The 19,808-nt window shown below is 45.6% G+C and overlaps 1 protein-coding gene across 3 annotated transcripts in view; it reads right to left on the bottom strand.

The window, feature by feature from the left end:
• NUP188 (nucleoporin 188) overlaps nucleotides 1–19,808 on the bottom strand; it is a 41,632-nt gene that overhangs the window by 3,622 nt on the left and 18,202 nt on the right. For 2 of the 3 annotated variants that reach the window (XM_052647680.1, XM_052647677.1), the window contains 26 exons: nucleotides 19,315–19,429; nucleotides 18,258–18,458; nucleotides 17,299–17,388; nucleotides 15,931–15,996; nucleotides 14,897–15,016; nucleotides 14,002–14,128; nucleotides 12,330–12,482; nucleotides 12,010–12,136; nucleotides 11,713–11,800; nucleotides 11,546–11,622; nucleotides 10,711–10,825; nucleotides 9,560–9,680; nucleotides 9,382–9,448; nucleotides 8,574–8,702; nucleotides 8,131–8,270; nucleotides 7,210–7,316; nucleotides 5,996–6,202; nucleotides 5,709–5,878; nucleotides 5,133–5,202; nucleotides 4,676–4,743; nucleotides 4,050–4,245; nucleotides 2,340–2,417; nucleotides 1,965–2,050; nucleotides 1,636–1,781; nucleotides 1,228–1,409; nucleotides 93–296 (listed from right to left, as the gene is read on the bottom strand). In XM_052647680.1, the coding sequence (XP_052503640.1) occupies nucleotides 93–296; nucleotides 1,228–1,409; nucleotides 1,636–1,781; nucleotides 1,965–2,050; nucleotides 2,340–2,417; nucleotides 4,050–4,245; nucleotides 4,676–4,743; nucleotides 5,133–5,202; nucleotides 5,709–5,878; nucleotides 5,996–6,202; nucleotides 7,210–7,316; nucleotides 8,131–8,270; nucleotides 8,574–8,702; nucleotides 9,382–9,448; nucleotides 9,560–9,680; nucleotides 10,711–10,825; nucleotides 11,546–11,622; nucleotides 11,713–11,800; nucleotides 12,010–12,136; nucleotides 12,330–12,482; nucleotides 14,002–14,128; nucleotides 14,897–15,016; nucleotides 15,931–15,996; nucleotides 17,299–17,388; nucleotides 18,258–18,458; nucleotides 19,315–19,429 (3,250 nt within the window). The remainder of the gene's footprint in view (nucleotides 1–92; nucleotides 297–1,227; nucleotides 1,410–1,635; nucleotides 1,782–1,964; nucleotides 2,051–2,339; nucleotides 2,418–4,049; nucleotides 4,246–4,675; nucleotides 4,744–5,132; nucleotides 5,203–5,708; nucleotides 5,879–5,995; nucleotides 6,203–7,209; nucleotides 7,317–8,130; nucleotides 8,271–8,573; nucleotides 8,703–9,381; nucleotides 9,449–9,559; nucleotides 9,681–10,710; nucleotides 10,826–11,545; nucleotides 11,623–11,712; nucleotides 11,801–12,009; nucleotides 12,137–12,329; nucleotides 12,483–14,001; nucleotides 14,129–14,896; nucleotides 15,017–15,930; nucleotides 15,997–17,298; nucleotides 17,389–18,257; nucleotides 18,459–19,314; nucleotides 19,430–19,808) is intronic. The other variant, XM_052647679.1, reaches the window with a different exon arrangement.

Raw genomic sequence — 19,808 nt, 5'->3', positions numbered from 1 at the left:
CGGGGCAGGGTGGGGGCTCTCGGGCTGGGAGAAGCCCGGGCAGCATAAGCACCCACCGGCACAAGCCCAGCCACTCCTCTGCCTGCGCCTACCTGCTGGGTGCGGGCCAGCGTGAGGAGCAGGTGCAGCGCCGCCTCGGTGAAATGCAGGTTCTGCTTTACGCGAAGGCTCACCTCCAAGGTGGTGAAGAGGGTCGGCAGGATGGGGAGCCGGCGGGTCACCTGCAGCCACGAGTCCCCGTCCTCATCCACCTCACACAGCTCCTTGGCCAGGTGCAGGCCCAGGACACAGACCTGCTGGGCCCGGGGGCAGAGATGGTGAGAGGGAAGGAGGTGGTGCCAGGGGAGACGGAGAGGCACAGGTCGCCTACGCCACGTGGGGCCAAAGTGAGCTCCCCTCTAACCGCACGATTGCTCTCACCTCCCAAATGGTCCCTCCTTCTCTCCAGATCCTCTCTACTCTGTTCTTCAGCCCAGTGGCTTTTCACACTTAATGGCCATAAGCCACCCAGAGTAGTCCGTACTGCGCTGCAGTATACGCATACTTACGAGTTTTCATTAAAGAGTACCTACCTTTATCCCCTGCAAAGTAAGCTATTTTCTTCTACATTTTATTTTAGTTCATTTAGAAAATGCTGGTTATAACCAAATGAGCCAAGATTCATGAATCAGTCCTGACCCACAGCTTGAAAAACACTCTTCTACACAATTAATACATCTAGCAGGCTTTCTAACATACAAATCTCATCATTTTTCTCCCTTACTTAAAATCCTTCCGTGGTTTTCTGTTTCACTTAGCACCCAGAATAAAGACCCTGACAAGGCTGCCGGTCATCCAGCCTCTGGCTCTCCAGGCCTCACTTGACCCTGGCTCACACCACGTGACTCTAACCCACAGCTCAGCACACGTGGTTCTTGCCACCCAATGCCCCTGCCCCTGTGGCCTGCCAGCTCTACCAGTGCCCAGCCACTGCTCAAAGGGTGCTTTCTCTCTGAATCCCTGGATGAGGTGAGAACCCCACGGGCACCCACTCCCTGTGTTTCACCCCTGCAACACTTGCCACAACGGAATTTGACACATCTCTGCAGGATCTGGGTTCTTAACTTTCCCTGTCAGGCTGTGACTGTCTTGTTCACTCACCACCCCTGGGCCTGGCCCAGAGGAGGCAGCAGTTCACAACTGGGGATGCAAGTGGGAGGACACCCCGATTCCCAGGTGCCCCCTCACCCCATCCCTCTGGTCCTTGTGCCGGAGCCGGGAGCAGTCATCAGTCTCCATGCTGTCCTTGTCCTCAGTGGCACTGCCCGTCGCCAGGCTGTGGCGGGTCTGGTCGAAAAGTGCGATCACCTCTTCCTGAAGGGTCTCACAGACGTTCAGCACCAGCTGGGAGTACTGGGGGATGTCATTCACTGCAAAGGACACGGGAGGGGACTCATCAGGCTACCCAACACATCTATTCCAGGCAGGTGGCTGCAAGCGCAGGGTGCTAAGAGGAAGTGCGTCAGCCAGTGGGAGGGGAGGAGACAAAGAGATTTCCTGAAGACGAGAGCCCAGGACTGAAAACTCAAGTTTCAGAGGAAAACCCTAGCTCTGACGTGGAGGAAGTCTTGCCCCTCACTCCTTCCCACCCCTCACCTCTCATCTCCTTCATCTGCAGCACCGTGATGAACGCCGAGAACACCTTGGCCTTGGTCTTCTCCATTAGCTGCTGGTCTGCCTGCAGCACTCCCTCCAGGATCTCCGTCAGGGGCCCGAGGATTTCATCCACAGACCCTAACTCTCTAGACACAGTGCAGAGTGGAGAGGGGGTGGAACACACCTCACAGAAAGGCCACACACGGCCCGCTCCCCTCAGGATGCCCGTGGAGCAGCATGCCTCTCATCAGAGGTCTGCTTCCGTCCCGAAACCCAAGGTGGGGCCGGTGAGGAGGGTGGGAGAGGCTGCCCCTCCTGGCCTGGCTCACCTTTTCCACTGCCGGAGGAGAATAAGCAGCAGGGTGCACGTCATGGAGCCGAGGCGGAGGCAGTTCACGGAGGCGGGGACGAGGAGCTGAGGGGAGATGGCACAGTCAGCGTCCTGGGGGCTGACGCCCTGGGAGGCTGGGAGCACCACACACAGGCCTCTGCGGCCCGGACCCTCTCTCCCCCGGCAGCACACTCATGGAAGTGAGCGCGGGGAAGAGGCCAGGGGCTGGCCCAGCAGTAGCGGACCTCTTCCTGGTACCACAGCCTCGGGCCTCCTGAGTGATCTGACCACTCGTGCAGCTACAGGCTTAGGAGCTGCTATTTGACTGCGGAGGCCATCTCCCTGGAACAGGAACTCTCTTAGACACACTTACTAATGCCTTGGTCCCCTCGAGCACGTCAAGAAAGAGCTGGCGACGCACTGCAGAGTCCGTCAGGTGCGTTATCTCCGCCTGCAAAGGGACAGGAAGGAATGGTAAGTGAGGAAAACTTCCCAGACTTCAGAAGCCAAGAAAGATGGGGTCCTCTGTCAGGCAACTGGTCACTGTCTCCTTGGTTAAAATGGGACTCAAGGGCCCTGATATTTCCAGGTCTTCTTTAGCCCTAGTCAGAACCAGAAAGCTAGGTTCATTCATGTCCTCCCCAACAACATCCTTCCTCTGCTCACACCTTTTGAGACTTCCCAGTGCAACCATTCTGGAAACACCAACTCCTCCACGAGGCCTGGGCACCCCCGAGGATCTGGTCCACCTGATTTTAGTATCATTCCCACTGTGCTCACTCAACTCCAACCCTACTGGCCCCCTTCCTCCTCTGTGAAAAGGCTGAGCTCTTCCCATTTCTGGGCCTCTGCGCCTGTTGACTCTGACTGCCCAGACTCAGGCCTCAGTGTGAACAGTACCTCCTTAGAGGGCCTCCTGACTACTCCTACCCTCCTTCAGCATTCCCTACCATAGCATCCGAGTTATTTCCTTCACCGTGAACTATCACAATCCCGAACTATATTCCTTTGTAAATTTGTTTACAATGTACCTCTCTCATGGGCCACCCCATGTGAGATCAAAGACCGTATCTACCTTATTCACTGCTGTATCCCAGTGCCTGGCATACAGTAAGCATTCCATTAATATCCATTAAATGGATGAAAAGATGATCAATATCCTAGACAAAACCAAAATAGGTTTCCTAGGGGAAAAGATGTTGGTGGGATTTTCAGAGCTGCAATTCAAGAACTGCTGCCCTGTTCGGACCTAAAAGGTGACACATAAAACTCCCCAGAGACTACTGACCCTTTCGGTGTGTCTATAGTATCAGGGGTCCAAAACCACCGTGTCACAGCCCACCTCCAAGGCTGTGGACGGTCAGGCACTAGAGAACAAGTTATGGAAGATTTAAGAGTGTGCCTGGAACAAAAGGTATTGGTTAAGCTGAAGTTATGAAGTCAAGATACTAATCTGGATTCCCTACGGCAAAACAGGTCAACATCAAGTCCTTACTATACAGCAAGATGTTGTCAAAGCACACACAAAAGAAAAGCATAGGAAAAATGCAAATTCTTCTGAAACGTCAACTCACTAAAAACCAAAGCTCTGTAGACACACCACAGAGACAATGGCCTCTGATCTTTTTCTAAGAACACCAGGGAATGCAGTTTCTAGAGCCAACGAAAACCACTGTTCTCTAGAGGGTACTGCTGCAGCCATTATAACCACCTGCTGACCAGTCAACAAATATGTATACCCAGCATCCCCAGGGCACACAGTGGAGAGGCAATTATCCATATGCACAAGAAGAGGATGACGGAAGGGGTCCCCAAGACCTAGCTAGGTCCACAAAGGTAGCTATGGGAGGCTTTTATGAACATCTGAAGGCATTTAAATAATGCCTTCTCTGCACTTTCCTTAAGGGCCCCTTGCTGGCCAAAAAGCCTTCAAGCACCCCACATTTGGCACAGAACCTGTTACATTTTAGCACTCAGAGAAAAACCCTGATCATTCTTTAGCCCAAGGGGCTGTATTTGCTAAGCATCCCAGCATACTGTTGCTAGGATACCAAAGCCAAAACTTGCCCCAGGAGGTTCTTACGTGACTGGTGGCAATGATGAGAAACATCCTCCAGGCGGAGACCAGCATCTGATACTCTACCAGGGAGGTGCAGCTGCTGCCCTCTGTGTCGGCCATGTGAACCGCCAAGGACTTGACATACCCCGACCAGTAGGCAAAGCGCTTCTCGCTGGAAAATTTCTTGAGTGTATCTTTTAATGACTGGTCTAATGAGCCCCTAGGGTTTTGGGAGAAAAATAAAACCTACGGTTAGCAGAAAAGTGGACGGGAGTGTGAGGGGCACTGACCCTTGCTGAGGCAGAGAAAGCAACCTCACATGGGCTTAAAGGCAGACGGCTCCAGATCAGCTCCAGTGTGTGAGACTCACACTTCTTGCTCAACATAATGGGTTAGGCTGAGGCCTTTTCCAGGGTTCCTTCTCCATAAAATCCCGAGCACAAGGAGTTTGCTTCACAATCACTCTTTCTGACAATCATAAATGCCATCAATGGACTGGCCAAGGACACAGATCAGTGGCCCTCCAGAAATGGCTCCAAACCAGCTCTCTCCTCTGCCTGGGCTCATTCAGCCACCCCCTCAGCAGTAGACCGCATGGGTCCCCCCGCCACAAACCTCTGAATAAAATCTCAAAAGGGGAAAGGACTCACTTAACTACATAGTATATCTCCAAGCAAATTATCTTCATGATTAGGGCACAGGTTTCCAGGATGCTGGGCTGTGGAGGGGAAGAGCAGAGTCATGAGAACCTCTCCCCTGGGGACCCTCCCTCCCACGTGAGACAGAGCAGGTACCGGCACTAGGAAGCAAGCACACACGCTCCCTAGCGAGTGGGCATCTAACTTGCAAGAGCAGAAGCGTCAGGCCCACAGTGTCTCGAAGTGAGTAGGGACCCCAGGGCCAGCAACAGAGCAGGGCATGCCACCCTCCTTCCCAAGCAAGACCTCAAAGGAGAGGAGACAAATGCTTCTCTGAGAAAGAAGTTTCAGGTGAAGAAAACGTGCTGATCGTTTAGTCAGGTGGGGGTAGACATTTTCCACAGCCCAGTCTCAGCCCAGCCTTCACTCCCAGGGCCTCTCCACCATTGTCCCTCCCTTCACCACTCACCTCGGATGTTTCCGAGGGAGGAGAAAGCGTACCAAATAGCGGACTCGTTAGATTCTCCCAAAACTTGGGTCTGAAAAGAAAATACATGTCAGAAATCACACTTTCTCTCATACAGTCCTTTTTCTCCTCTTTCCACCTCCCCTCGGTGCTCACCTCTCCACATTTTCTCAGTTCCAACCCTACCATCTGCTGCATAGGTCACCTGTTCCTACTATAATACATAACAGAAAGGGGTTCCATGGACAAAACAGGGACCCAGAGTAAAGCATGTTCCATTCAGTTCAATGGCTCGAGCAAGTCACCCTCATTTGACTACTGTTTCTTGTGAACGATGGCTTTAGGGGTTGGCAGAAGGTGGGAACTTGAAAGGTGGGAACTCTAAGGTAAACATATCAGAGTAAAGATTACACCTGATGGGGCAGCTTTAAAAAGAGAGTAACTCCTACACAATAACCCAAGCATGAAGCACTTTTAAGCATGACCTCTCACAACAAACCTCTCAGAATGACTGCCCCCTCATCTTACAGACAAGGACACACACTCCAGAGAATAAGTAATTTCTGGAGTCAGACTCACTTGGTTCTGAGGACCAGCATGGCACTGTCCCGCCGGTCCTGCCACAGGGCGTGCAAAAAGGCGATGGCCGCCCGGTGCAGCAGTGGGGGGCACCAGTAGCGGTCCTGCTGCTGCGAACCGATCAGCTCCAGTACCGCGTGGAGACAGCTCCACACCCCAAGGCTGAATTCCTGCAGTGGGACAGTGAGAGCTCAGGCCCACAGCTTCCGCCCACAGCCGGACCCGCAGAGTCCAGCACCCACCTCCCAGAGGACCATTTCCCAGCTTCATCCCAGGTGCAGGCTCACCTTGGAGCCATCGCTGCCATCCTTCACCTCCAGATTCAGAAACAGTTCAATGAGGCCTGGCTGCGTCTCTACAGCAACCGTGAGGAATTCCAGAATCATGACTTTGATGCGCATATCCTCAATCTTGCTCTGCAATCGGGTCAGGAAGGCGTCTCGGATGGCAGCCGCATCACTGCCCAGGCAGGCGTACACTGACATGGGGGCCACCTAGGGGAGACCAGGACACACAGGTAGAGCTCCACCTCCAGAAAAACCACAAAAGGCATCTGCAGAAAGGTGCTGAAGAACTCTTGGAAAATGCCAGAGAGGGAAACCTCCAGATGGACAGGTCTGGGCCAAAAGGGACATCACAGCAAACTACAGCAAAAGATGCCCCATGATTCCCGGAGAAAATAGTAATCAACATAAAAAGATGCATAACCTCTCTCACAGTTATATAAATGTAAAGTTTTTTTTTAAAAAAGATAACATTGATTTGCCTATTAGATTAGCAAAGAATAAAAAACTCATGAAGTCACTGTGGCAAGGATATGAGACTTAGGTTCTAGTAGTATAAACTGTCACTTCCTTTCTGGAGGCTAATTTCAAAATATCTAATAAAAATTTAAATGTTCATTAATATCTAACTAATTTTTAGGAACTGTAAACAAAAGTTTACAGAGTTCTGTGGATAGGAATGTTCACTATAGCACTATTTGACAGGAAGACAGAAAATAGCCTAAATAAATCAGGACCCATCCATGCTATGGCATGCCACACAAGAATTAGAGAATGAGGTAGATCCCAATGTGCCCACATGGCAAGGCTGCAGGATATGGCGTTAAGGGAAGAAAGCTAGTCACAAAACAGTATGTATCGTGGAATTCTGCTTTTGAAAAGAACAAAAGCTCACACTAAACATCCTTTAATACATAAGCATGGACAGAAAGAAACCTGGAGCAATGTGTACCAATCTGCTCATAGGAATTCTTAGAATGAGATATTAGAGGAGACCTTAATTTTCTGTAAAAGTTTATCTGTAACATTTAAATAAATATTTTAAAATGAGTATGTATGTCTTTTATAATCAGGAAAAAAAAAGTGTGTGTGAGTGACTGTGTGTCTATAGGTACATCTCTTTAAAAGTCGAAGTCAGTTACATCTCTTAGAAGAAACAGTGTTCTGAAGCACAAAGTCAGTTTTCTGGGGCTTTGACTTGTTAGGTGGGATCCTACCGTGGCCAGACGTTTTAGCAGCTGGATGGCAAGACGAGGCAGAGCTGGGTCGTGTTTGTGGTAGATGTATTTGGCAAGAACAGCAATAAGGTTGTTCCCATGGGCACCTGAAGAAGTACAGGAAACAGTTCAGACACCAAAGTATGCCTAGTCCAAGCTCTTAGGAGAGATTTCTGTTCAGAAAGCTCACATACGTGAAGGAATTTACTCTCAAGTACTTGGAGGGCCCAAGCGGATGCAGGTGGCCCTGTCATTCTCTTTCTTCACTAGCCAAGGGGACAGGCAGGATTGGGGGTAAATAGCTCAATCCAATACATTAAGAGAAGAATTAGATACACTATTTAGAAAATAGTCTTTTAACAAACAGGTTAGGAAAAAAGACATCACATTATATATAACATGGCACTAAATGCAAAAAATCATAAAAATCCCAAAATGATATAGCTATAAAAAGGTCGTAGATGTTGTCCAAATGCCTACTTGAAAATGAGAAACTGGGTCCCAAAGAGATTAAATGAGTAGTTTAAAGCCAAAGAGTAATAACAGTCAACACTAACTAGGTACCAGGTTTTACAGGTAGCAACTCAATGTTCATTATGATCTTAAGGTAGATACTGTGACTATCCCCATTTTATAGACGACAAATCTGAGGCATAGTTGTTAACATAAGGTGCCCAAGGTCAAAGCTGGTTGGAGCCAGAATTTTAACCGAGATACTCTGAACATGTATTCTTTACTATTATTCTATCACCACTGGGTAGCAGACATGAAGTATGATACAGTCTTATTTCTAAGTCCAACTGGCGATCATTACCAAATTTCCTCAAAGAGTTCATCAGAAAATACTATTGACCTCTAAAACACAGCCTGCAGTATGTACTTATGGGCAGAAATGCTGCTGATTAGAAGAAAAATACATACCATGCTGTGTGAGAGCCTGTTCCAGAGGGGACACCACATTAGAAGGAGGTTTCAGCCGAATGACATTGTTGGTGACGGAGAATGCCAGTTTCACTGTCTTGATCAGCAGCTGGCCCTGGCCCTGGCCCTCTGCCCCATCACTAGGGTGCCAAATGGAAACCAAAGCTGATTCAGACAACATGACTTCATTCCCAACACACATGCTCTCATGAATGAGATTCCAGCAACAATCCCAGAGTTCAACAGCTCTAGAGGCCCCAGTCCAAACTAGGAGAGAGAAGGTGCACTCAACTCCCTTTGCTGTGTGCCAGTCTACACAGCAGCCAGTAGGTTACACAAAGGCTACATCCTAGGAAGAACAAGGTTGTCTTTCTTACACTCCAGTTCTTACAACATGCAGGCATGATAAAGATACACGGGGGAAGGTGGAGAGGAAGGCCTACCTGCGGGGCTGAGCAGCCATGACCATGTCGATGGTGTCCACGCCGATGCCCATGATATTGATTACTGTCTGTCCTGCTTCCGTGTAGGCCAGGCTGCAGATGCAGAGAGACTGCAGGCTGGGGGTGTGACTGGAAGACAGACACGTTCTGAGTTACCAGGGAGCCACCAAATTTATTACTGCAAGTAAAGGGTATTGTCCTAATCTAACCAACTGGACATCAGTGATACAAATCAGCTCTTTGCCAGAAAAAGCCACTCTGATTTCTTTCTTTAAACAGACCCTGAGAAACCATCTAAATATCCATCGATTAATGAAAATGCTTACTGAAGCAAATCACAATTAATCCATAGAGTGGAATGCATGGAACCATTAAAACAAAACAGATCTGCATGTAGTGGCATGGATATAAAGTTACAGAAGAATAAATACAAGCAGAGGAAAAAAAAAACCTAGAAGATACATGTTAACTTGTTAATAGTCATCTCTGGGAAATAGGTTTATGAAGGGCATCTTGCCCTATTTCTCTATGAACATACACAGCTTTTGTTAAGATCATAAAAAGTGCATGTATAATTTCACTGGGAACAACCTTGTTACCACTTCATTTGCTCTTCTCTCTTCAGAGGGATAAAGAGAAACAGGCTGGTGGAAGGCAAATCAGAACCCCAAGAGGACTGAGCTCTGGGCCCAACCAAGCTGAGTTCTCTGGAAGAACGAGCCAGCTGTGCATAGCAGAAGCCCAAGTCTTCCCTTGCAGAGTGGCAGCATCTCAAAGTACCAAGCACTAGCAATCTCCCCACTCCTACCTGCTGTGCAGGTCTGTCTCATGGCACAGGTTCAGTATTGAATGAATCAGCTCCAGGATCAGGCAACCTGGACTCCAGAAAAGACATAGGAGTGATGTGACCTCGTGTGATGAGCCTTATCCCAAGAAAGAAAGGTGTCCAGGGAGCCTCCCATCCTCGCTGCCCATGTTCGCCTTACCAATCTGTTCTCTCACACCATGGGAGTTGTAGCGCCACTTGTGGTAACTTGGCAGCATCTCCTTCAGCACAAACATGACACAAGGCACCAGCCCTTGGCTCTGGGTACTACCAAGCTGCCCCTATAAGAAACCTTGCCGTGAGGGCATATGCCACTTAAGAATAAGTCACTTTATCGCTAGAGATCTGACTCCAAGACCACATATCCAAAAGAAATCTGGGCAAACCTTGGCTATCAGTGGGGATAAAAAAGCAACAACAAACATCAGAATACTCTAGTTCAAAAAGACAATGTGACAATATCACAAAAGGCACCTACAAGGAAGAGAAGGATGAAGGGTAAACCTGAGCAGGAGAGAGGTCCATCTTAAACACAGAGGATCCAAGACTGCTGACAATGGGAAAACCCAGGTTCACTGTCATGATCACCTACCACCCTCTAAACTCTATCCCATCACTCAAGTATCAGAAAGGAGATTTGATACTCAGAATTCTCTGTCCTAGTATTACTTGTTACCATCAGCTTCCTTATTGTAAAAGTTAAGATTTCTTTATATAAACATATCTACTTCCCGATCTCTACACAGAACCGTTTCTATTTAAGCGTTCATTGACTGATTCTTGCAAGCAGCACATGTGCTGAGCGTTCTTCATGTGGGGCCCTCTCAACTCCGTGAGGTAGAGATCATTGATCAGACCAGTTCAGAGAGGTGCTAAGAAATTTATTCTCCAGGCAAGAATACTGGAGTGGGTTGCTGTTCACTTCTCCAGGGGATCTTCCCAACCCAGGAATCGAACCTTGGTCTCCTGCATCGCATATTCTTTACTGACTGAGCTATGAGGGAAGCCCCAACTCCACTTTAGAAGTAAACATATGATGTATATACTGGGACATGATGAAATGTGTACATATTACCCTGGGCTTTGTCAGAGATAACTTTATGAAGTCACTGCATTATGCTGTACAGACTCTGAGTATTAAATATGTTAACAAAGATGAAGCATCTACTATAAAGTCAGGCACACAATAGTTAGGACACAGAGACAGCTATCACTGTAACTTCAGGACAACTGTTAGGCCTGCAAACAAATGACTACAGTAATGGGATATAGGAAAACTATTTCAGATGCTTCTATCTGATGAGATTTTACCTTGACAAGAGTGGTGATCAAGCGCAGAAAGGCAACAGTGACCCCATACTCGCCCTGGGGCTGTTCACTATTCATCAAGAGGTTTCCATACCCACCAGCATTCATCCCCTCAGCACTGGGGAAAAACAGAGGGACAAATGGGAAAAAAACAATGGGACGCTTTCAATAAACTATAAATTCAATTTCAATAAACTGTAATAATTCCTGTTATTGTCTCGATGACTTGGGCATAAAATGGAAAAGCCCTGCAAAGGAATTAATCAAATCTAGGCTACTTATTAACCAGGGGAAGCATTAAGGACTTTACTGATATACAACCTCAAAAGTGAAAAATCAAATAAACATGAAGCAAGCATGTTTGTCTTATAAACAAGAGAGAGCAAGGAGAGAATGCTCAGGTAGCAAGATAGAGCCTGTGTATCAATAAATGGTGCACCAGCAAGCTCGCGTGGCCATGATACACGGGAAAGTACAGTGACCTCGGCTTAAAAAGGGGAAGTTGAGCCTCTGGATCCAGACACCCCTGGCTTCTCTAGACTAGAAAGTTAACTTCCACATACCTAAGGTGGTTGCTGCTGGATAAGAAATACCTCTCTCCCTCAGCTTTAAAGACTGTGAGCCACATCAGTGCTCGCCTAAGGAAAGAGCCTCTGTGCCCCAAGTCCCATCACCTCCTTCGCCTCATCCTGACTCATTTCTGGTGAGAGGACTGAAAAGGCAAGCAGCAGAATACACAGGCTCAGAGAAGCACCTTTAAAACTAATAAAGCTAGCTGAGATCTGAAATGTAAGTGACACTCCCCGGGAATACACTCCACCCCTAAGACCTGGCTCACCTGATCATCTGACTCATGTTGGAGACCTGGTGGGCCACGAAAGGCAAGAAGCCTGTGTGAAGAAGATCAGTCCAGACCTGGAGAGGGAAGAGTCGAGTGTTGGTGGTGTGTCTTCAGGTATATGCCATACGTGACATTTTTTGGCTGTTAGGAAGACTGTGTCTCACCTTTGCTGGGTTCCGGGCAGCCAAAACAGTCAAGCAATTGACGCAAGAAGCAATGACATCCACAGGCGGGGAGATCACTGTTGTTAACCTGGTTGGAGAACAGTGCACTGTACTCAGCGAAATGAATCAAGTTACTTGCTCCATCACAAGTATTTTCCAGTCCTGTCTCCCCAGGTCCCTCCTGGCAGCAGGAAATGAAAATAGGAAATCCCTCTGCTGTGGACAGATATCACACTAGGGTATCCCACCACGGGCTGCGTGCAGCCTCTGACCCCGTGGGAGGGACCAGATGCTGACCGTTGCAGCAGCATGTAGACGCGGGACGTGATGGGCAGGAGGCAGTCCGCTATCGACAGGTCTGTGCTGATGACCTTATGGACCAGGTCGATGATGGGTTTGACCCGCTGGCAGTGCTGAATCACATCTGAGGGGGAAAAGTTGTGATCTCAATGAAAACAACACCTTTAAGATAATTAAATAGTCTCTGAGACCCAGATAAATGATGCTAATCACAACCTGGAAGGTTCTGAATCTTATGTTGAAAGTCTCTGTCTTCCGAATCGTCCAACCGTGCCCATTTTTCTTCCCACAGTGATCGCTCTCCGAGTTGAGCTCACCTGCAGTGGAAACGACGTGCAGCAGCATCTCAATCTCGCAGGTGAAGAGGGTCCAGCTGCTATACGAGTATTCCCAGCGCACCAGGTAGGCCCTATCGTCCAGCATCACCTGGCCCACAGTGCCTTGAGGTATGCGAAGGTTGGTCTGACCCCCTAAAAAAGAAAGAGAAATTAGTCTAATAGGAAGAGAAGATTCCTATGACAGACAGCAATATCTAATCCCACAGAGATGTACAGACTCTCTTCTTAGTACCCACTACTGTTACAGCTTTTTGCATTAAAAAGGGACAAAACCAAAAACTCTCAACTGTCATAGGGGAAGTGAGTCTTTCCACGTGTCTGAAAAACGATCGAGTGCAGAGTGGTTCTCCACTCACATGATGAATATAGGAAGACCACCTTACAGGATAGCAGGTGCCCGGGTCACCAGGTAAGTCACTAACGATGCAAAGATTAGAAGAGTAAGGCTATGCCTCCCACATTTTATTCCTTGAGCACGTGGAATACACAAGAGCTTACAACTGTTAACTCTCACACGCTGCCAGCAGGAAAGGAAATTGCTGTTTTTCTACAACTTAATTCAGCACAATCCATTCAAAAATTTTCTACCATTTTTCTCAAACTATGGTAAAAAAAATATATAAAATTCACCATTTTAACCATTTCTAAGTTGTCGGGCCAGTGGCATTACGTACGTTCACATGGTTATGCAACCTTTACTACCATCAACCCAAAGACCTGCTTACATCATGCAAATCTGAAATTCCGTACCCATTAACCTGTAATCTCCATTATCCCAGCCCCCAGCCCGTCAACCACCATTCTATTTTCTGTCACTATAAACCAAACTACTCTAAGTACCTCATATGCATGGAATCGTACAGTATTTATCCTTTCTGGACTGTTCTACTTCACTTAGTATCGTGTTTTCAAGGTTCACCCATGTTATATATAGCATGTGTCAGAATTCCTTTTCTCTTTAAGGCTGAATACTCTTCCAAATTTTGGCTCGTAAGGAAACTTGGTGTCTCACCTATATATACTGCATTTTAGAAAATCCATTTCATCTGTCAGTGGACATGTATTTAAAAATTTTATTGCATACACCCTTTTACCCAACAATCTCACTTTAGGGATTCTATGTACTAAAAAGTAAAAGCACCAGGATATAAAGGTATATATCCCCAGGGAAGCACTGTTTGTAGTGGCAAAAACCTGACATAGCCTAAATGTCCTCTAAAAGGTCAAAGATAAAAAAATATGAAACATCAAGAGTAATTATATAGTTACTAAAAAGAATGAGTCAGATCTGCATGTAATAAAATCAATTTGTAGAATGAATCTGTGAGAGAATACAGAGATGTGTAAGAGGATACACACCACACTCTGAACATTAACCATCTCATGGAGACGGGCCTGAATGGAGATTTGAACGTTTAAAAATGCAGCTCTGCACTGTCTCCCTTGTTATAATGAACAAGCACTATTTCTGAAGCAACACAATCAAACGATGTCAAACAGTAAGAAACCAATAATTTAAGAGCAAATCAACAAGCACAGTGGAGGAGAGGCTCCACTTTGAAGGTACCTGCCACGGAACACTAAATGGCAGTAAAGTCAACACAGACGCCGTGAAAGAGGCTACCGAGCCAGGGTCACCTGTCTCTCTCACCTAGAGGGTAAAGGAGTTTGGGTGTTTGCCTCCGCCAAAGGGTTCCATCTTCATGGGAGATCACATCATGGGGCTTGTGCTTATAGAGTTCATTGTAGAAAGACATCTTATCCAAGAAACTATACACCTGCCAACATACAGGGAAAAAAAAAACCAAAGAGCTATACATTTACTAAGGGACATTTAAGGGGCCTCCCATCTGCTTTTCTGCTCTTTTAGCCAGACTGTGCTGACTCTCAAACTTCCTACAAAGCCATCCCTAGGACTCTTCTGAGACTTGCCGCAGCACTCCTTGTGAAGTCAAACCCTTCTTACTCTTTAACACCCAACTCAAGGACCCTCTCACTCCAGAGAGAGCTGTCTCTCCTGAACAGTATGGTCTTGACCATTCAGATGACATAAATTACATACCACTTGGCTTTATGGTTCTTATTTAGTCTAGGCTGTGTCCAGCTCTTGCAACCTCATGGACTATAGTCCACCAGGCTCCTCTGTCCATGGGATTTCCCAAGCAAGAATACTAGAGAGGGTTGCCATGTCCTTCTCCAGGGGATCTTTGTGACCCAGGGATCAAACCCAATCCCCTGCATTGGCAGGCAGATTCTTTACTGCTGAGCCACCAGGGAAGCCCACCTAGCTTTACTACTTAATTCTTATATCCATTATTCTCTTCAAACTAGATATTAAGGAACTTCACAATTTGTCTTACTCCCACAATATCTACAATAGGTACTTCAGAAAATTTACTTTTATAGAACTGAGGAAATATCTTCAGCATTTTTCATTCAACTGCAGACTAATTCTTGCCATGGCAGTGGAACTGCAACATGAAAAGCAAAAAGAACTTCTAAAAAACATCTCCCATTCTATTTAGGCATCTAACTGAACAACCTACCTTCTTAGCAGTAGACTTCCCTGATACAAGGGCTCGAAGCAACTGCAGGAGTGGAGAGAGGAGATGGGGAAACATTCCACATACACTGTCCAGAATGATCCCAAGACCAGAGGTTGGTTCCTATGGCAGAAGGGGAGAAGTCACTGACCTGCATGTTATCCAGAAATTAACACATCTCTGAACTGCCCAGCAACCATAAGAAAATGTAAAATAAACCCTTTTCTTTAGGTAGATGGATTTCTCTAATAATTTAAAACTTCCATGTTAAACATCCAGTGAAAAAGGCTTCAACAACTGACTGAGTGAGACCCTGAAGAGAGACTACTGCTGCCTCCAGTGACCTCTGCTAGGCATCCTTGCCACAGGAAAACACAATTTAGCTGTACATGATCTGCTTCCACTGATATGAACAGTGCCCACAGCCTGTCAGCAGTTAGCACCACACGTGAGCATCACATCCTAATCTGCATTTTGCTTCCCACACCTCAGGAGAAAGAGGGTGCAATGCACAGGCCAATCACTCAGGCCATAGTTCAAAGAAAAGATTTATTCATCACCTGGGCCTTGAGGCTTGAGGCTGCTGTCAACACTAAGACTAAATACCAGTGAGAAACTGTTCTCTCCAAAGCCGAATCCTTACCCTAACCCGTAACAGTACTCTGAAAATTTCTAAGGCGGTTACAATCACCCAATGGCATGTTCAGCAATTAGAGCACTACTGGTGCCTGAGACTCTCGATGTGAAACAAAGACTTGGTGGGTAGAAGAGAGGACACACTGGCTACTACTGTGGACAGGGACTCAAGTCAGACAGAGCTACATCTTGACCCCATCCAGCAGTGGTGACTAGCTTGGGCATTTAACTTCCCATCTCTGAGCACCACATTTCCTCACACACAAAATTGAATATTATTATCTAATTTATCAATTTTTGTATAGATTACATGAGAAAACAGACTGAAAAGCTTAGTATAAGAACTAAAACAAATTCTGCGACAGAGAACACCGCAGCATGACTCCCTCTGACATACTTACTGTTCCCCAGAACAGTTCTGGGAGAGAAGGGTCTGCCAGGACTTCACATGCTGTGTCAATTACATCCTGTTGAGGAGGGAAGAAGAAAATGGCTTATTTTTCCTGGTTGAACCAGTCTTTTAGCTGCATTCTATTAAAATAAAAATATGAATAATGCCTTCATATACTATGTCAGAAAGAATTCTGGGATTAAAAAGGAATTGTAAGATGGTAAGCAAATTAACCTTTCTGAACTTCAAATTCTAACAGGGTGAAAATATTACCTGCTTCACAATGTTGTCCTAAGGATTAAATGTACAGGGATACAAACTGCAAATCTTACAATGCATGTAAATGTGAGGTACTACTAGGCCCAGCTTAGCTGAACCATCCCCCCATCTACTCTGTCCGTGGAAAAATTACCTTTTACAAAAGTGGTCCCTGGTGCCATAAGTCTGGGATGCTGCTCTAGGGAACTAGTGGATGGAGACAATGATGTGGTTTGTGGCTACCATAATTAACAGCACAGCTACAGACTAAAAGAAATCTGACATATTCATCAACCAATAATATATGGATCTAATTTATTTAGATCTTAATACAAACTTATAATAAACTCACGACATTTACAACTAGAAATTTGAGTCCTACCTTATTTGAAGATACGTTTTTCTAGATATGATAAAGGTTGTGAAGCTTCACTAAAATATTCGTATTAAGTAAATACTGTCCAGGATTCACTTCAAAATAACCAAGGAGGTGGGAGGGAGGTTCAAGAGGCAAGAGATATATGTATACCTATGGCTGATTCATGTAGCTGTGTGGCAGAACCCACAATAGTGTAAAGTAATTATCCTCCTAAAAAAAAGTAACCAAGAGGGAAAGGGCAGAAATGAGTACAATCAGCTGTGCACTGATCATTTGGAAGCTGGTGATGGATCGTGAGGGTTCATTACACAAATCTGTCTCCTTCAGTATATCTTTAAAATATTTCATTTTTTAAAAATACTGCACAAGAATTTATTAGCATCCATGGATGTTTGGGACAAATGCACTACAGAGTAAAAAAACGGGTGGTAGAACAGTATATAGATTGTGACTCCATTTCTAAAGAACTACTATATTTTTACATTTGGAAGGGAATATATCAAACTGTTAACATAGGTTATCCTGTGTGGTGGGCTTACAGTTTTTTCTTTTTATCAGCACTTTCTGACTTTTAAATCACTAATATGCACCTTTTTATAATACATTAAGTGAAAAACAGCATTATACAGCAAATTATACTTGAAGTGTATGGGTCTGTGTTGTATCAGCTCCAAAGGAGTATTTTAGGAAGAAGACTCAAGCTGGGCAGTGTAGACAGTCTCATGAAAGCCGGACACTGACCTGCTGGTTGCCCAGGGTGTGCAGCTCCAGGGAGGTCAGGACAAAAGAAAGGAGTCCATAAACACACATGCACGCAGTACTGGTGGTACACTGTAACAACAAAGGAGTCAGGGGTAGTTCCGAGTAACAACACTCTCCTCCAGGCTCGGCGTAATCCCATCACATTAATGTAGTCTCTCTAAACAGATGGGAAGAGAACCTGAGGCTTCACAATTTTCCTAACTTAGTCCCAAAATCAGGAAGACAAAGGAAGAAAGGAGAAAGCAGGAGCTATACACATTACAATACAGTCAAGAACATCAAAAGGGAACCCTTTTCAAAATGATCAAAGTTTTCATGGGGTGGAAAACCACCTCCAGCCTACAAAAAGGACAGAGTTTCTATGTGCCGGTATGAATGAAGCAGCTGCCTCAACTGTCACTGAGATATATCAACGAGTGCCAACAAGTTGGCTAAGGTTTCATTCAGTATGTCAAAACAAACTGATTAAACCATGCCACTCAAACTAAGCCCCAACACAAGACTCAAAAAGAATTTCTAATTCATCCAGTTACAGTTGAATGAATAAGCCCTCTCCAAAGATTTATCCAGTCACTATGACCAAAGTTTTAAGAGATACTTAATGGCACAGCATACCACAATGGCAAAGGGTCAGACAGAGTAGGTTCAAGAGGGACCCACCAACTGCCAATTCATTATTCCTGTGGGCAAACACCATCCCTTCTCAGTTTCAATTTCCTAATATGTAAAACAGGGTAATAATTCCCAATACACAGAAGTGTTGTGAGGATCAAACAAGATACTGTGCAGAAAATGCTGAGAACAATGTCTATCACAATAAAGGCTCTATAAAGGTTACAAAATTATCATTGTTATCCCCATCACTGACAGTCATTATCACTGTAATAATGATTCATCAACGAGCATCCACCCTGCTCTTTGCCCACTCGCATGCTCACGTCATTTCCCCCACTGGCCAGCGAGCGGAGCAGTCGGGTCAAGTACTGAAAGACATTCAGTTGGATGGCTGTCCCCCCTATCTTCCGGACCACACTGCTTGTCTCTTCTGGATTCAGAGTGTGACGGAGGAGGGCCCATGCCAAGAGCACTGGGGCATGATGCGGAATGTCCCCAAAGGTCAACATCAAACGGTCCATATCCTAATGAAAAGAGGATACATCCGTGTCACTTAACACAAAGGGTCAAGACTCTCAGAGGATCTTTCACTATGCTTAGTAAGTCTTAATATTACAGTGGCCCCTCTCTCCCATTCTAACATTTTACTCTCCCAAGCCCCCAGCCACTTCATTAAGACCCTTCAATTACTCTTCCCTTTACCCACAATTTTCTCTCTTTTTAGTTGCATCAATTTAAGATGATAAAATATATGCTCAAATGGAAACTCCTAGAAAATGTCCCTGATCCTTCCAGAACTTTCTCAGATCTCTCATTTTCTATCTTTCTGTCCATCCTATCTCAATATTCTTCCCTATTCCTCTTCTTTCACATGCTGCATAAATGCAGACAACACCCAAGGTTCTGTCCTTGGGCCCCTTTTGTCCTTCTATCATCTCCCTGAGGGACTCTACTCTTTCTCAAAGATTGAACTATCACCGCTGTGCAAATAATTAATAAATCTCAGATTTCTTCCAAATCCAGTGAACTGCTTTTTTTAAAAACCATGTATTTATTATATATTTGACCACGCCCGGACTTAGCTGCAGCACACAGGACCCTGAATCTTCCCTGCGGCATGTGGTATCTTTAGTTCCAGCATGTGGGACCTTTAGTTGACTCAGGTGCAGTTCCCTGACCAAGGAGTGAAGCTGGGTCCCTTTGCCCTGGGTGCTTGGGAGATTTAGTCACTGGACCACCAGGGAAGTCCCTTAATTAACAGTATAGAACCACAAATTCCACAATAAGGAAAATTTTATGTGGCAATATAGTTGAGTGGTTAAAAGCTTACTACTAACTACATAAACAGTCTGAAAAAATAAGAGGCTGTTTCAAGTTCACCTGACAAATAAGTCCATCCTGGGCAAACTGGTGCAGTTCTCTTCTGTCATCCAAAGCACACTTATGCAAGGATTCAATATCCATGCCTTCCACCAGGATAAGGGCACTGAAGTAGCTAGAAAAAAAACAGTATCATGGTGTCATACATGCTATTCTAAACCTCAATGGAGAATAAGGTAAAATGTAAGACACTTCAGCATCAAAAACACTGAGTTATTTTACATTCTTTTTTCATATTCAAGACTTCTAAATTCAGTAGGTATTTTACACTTCCAGCACATCTCAATTTGACCAGACATATTTTACTTTTTGGCTATACCACATGGTTTGCAGAATTTTAGTTGGCCAGCCAGGGATTGCACCCGGGTCCTCAGCAGTGCGGAATCCTAACCTCTAGACCACCAGCGAATTTCCGTGACCAGCCTTATTTTATATTAGTTCAGTTTTAACTTTTATCTTTAAATTTTATGTATTTTTGGCCACATTGTGCAGCA

This window comes from Budorcas taxicolor, chromosome 11 (genome assembly GCF_023091745.1).
Source record: "Budorcas taxicolor isolate Tak-1 chromosome 11, Takin1.1, whole genome shotgun sequence".
Taxonomy (NCBI): domain Eukaryota; kingdom Metazoa; phylum Chordata; class Mammalia; order Artiodactyla; family Bovidae; genus Budorcas; species Budorcas taxicolor.
The sequence above is the reverse complement of the archived record's forward strand: the minus strand, read 5'-3'. Positions and strand labels throughout refer to the sequence as shown.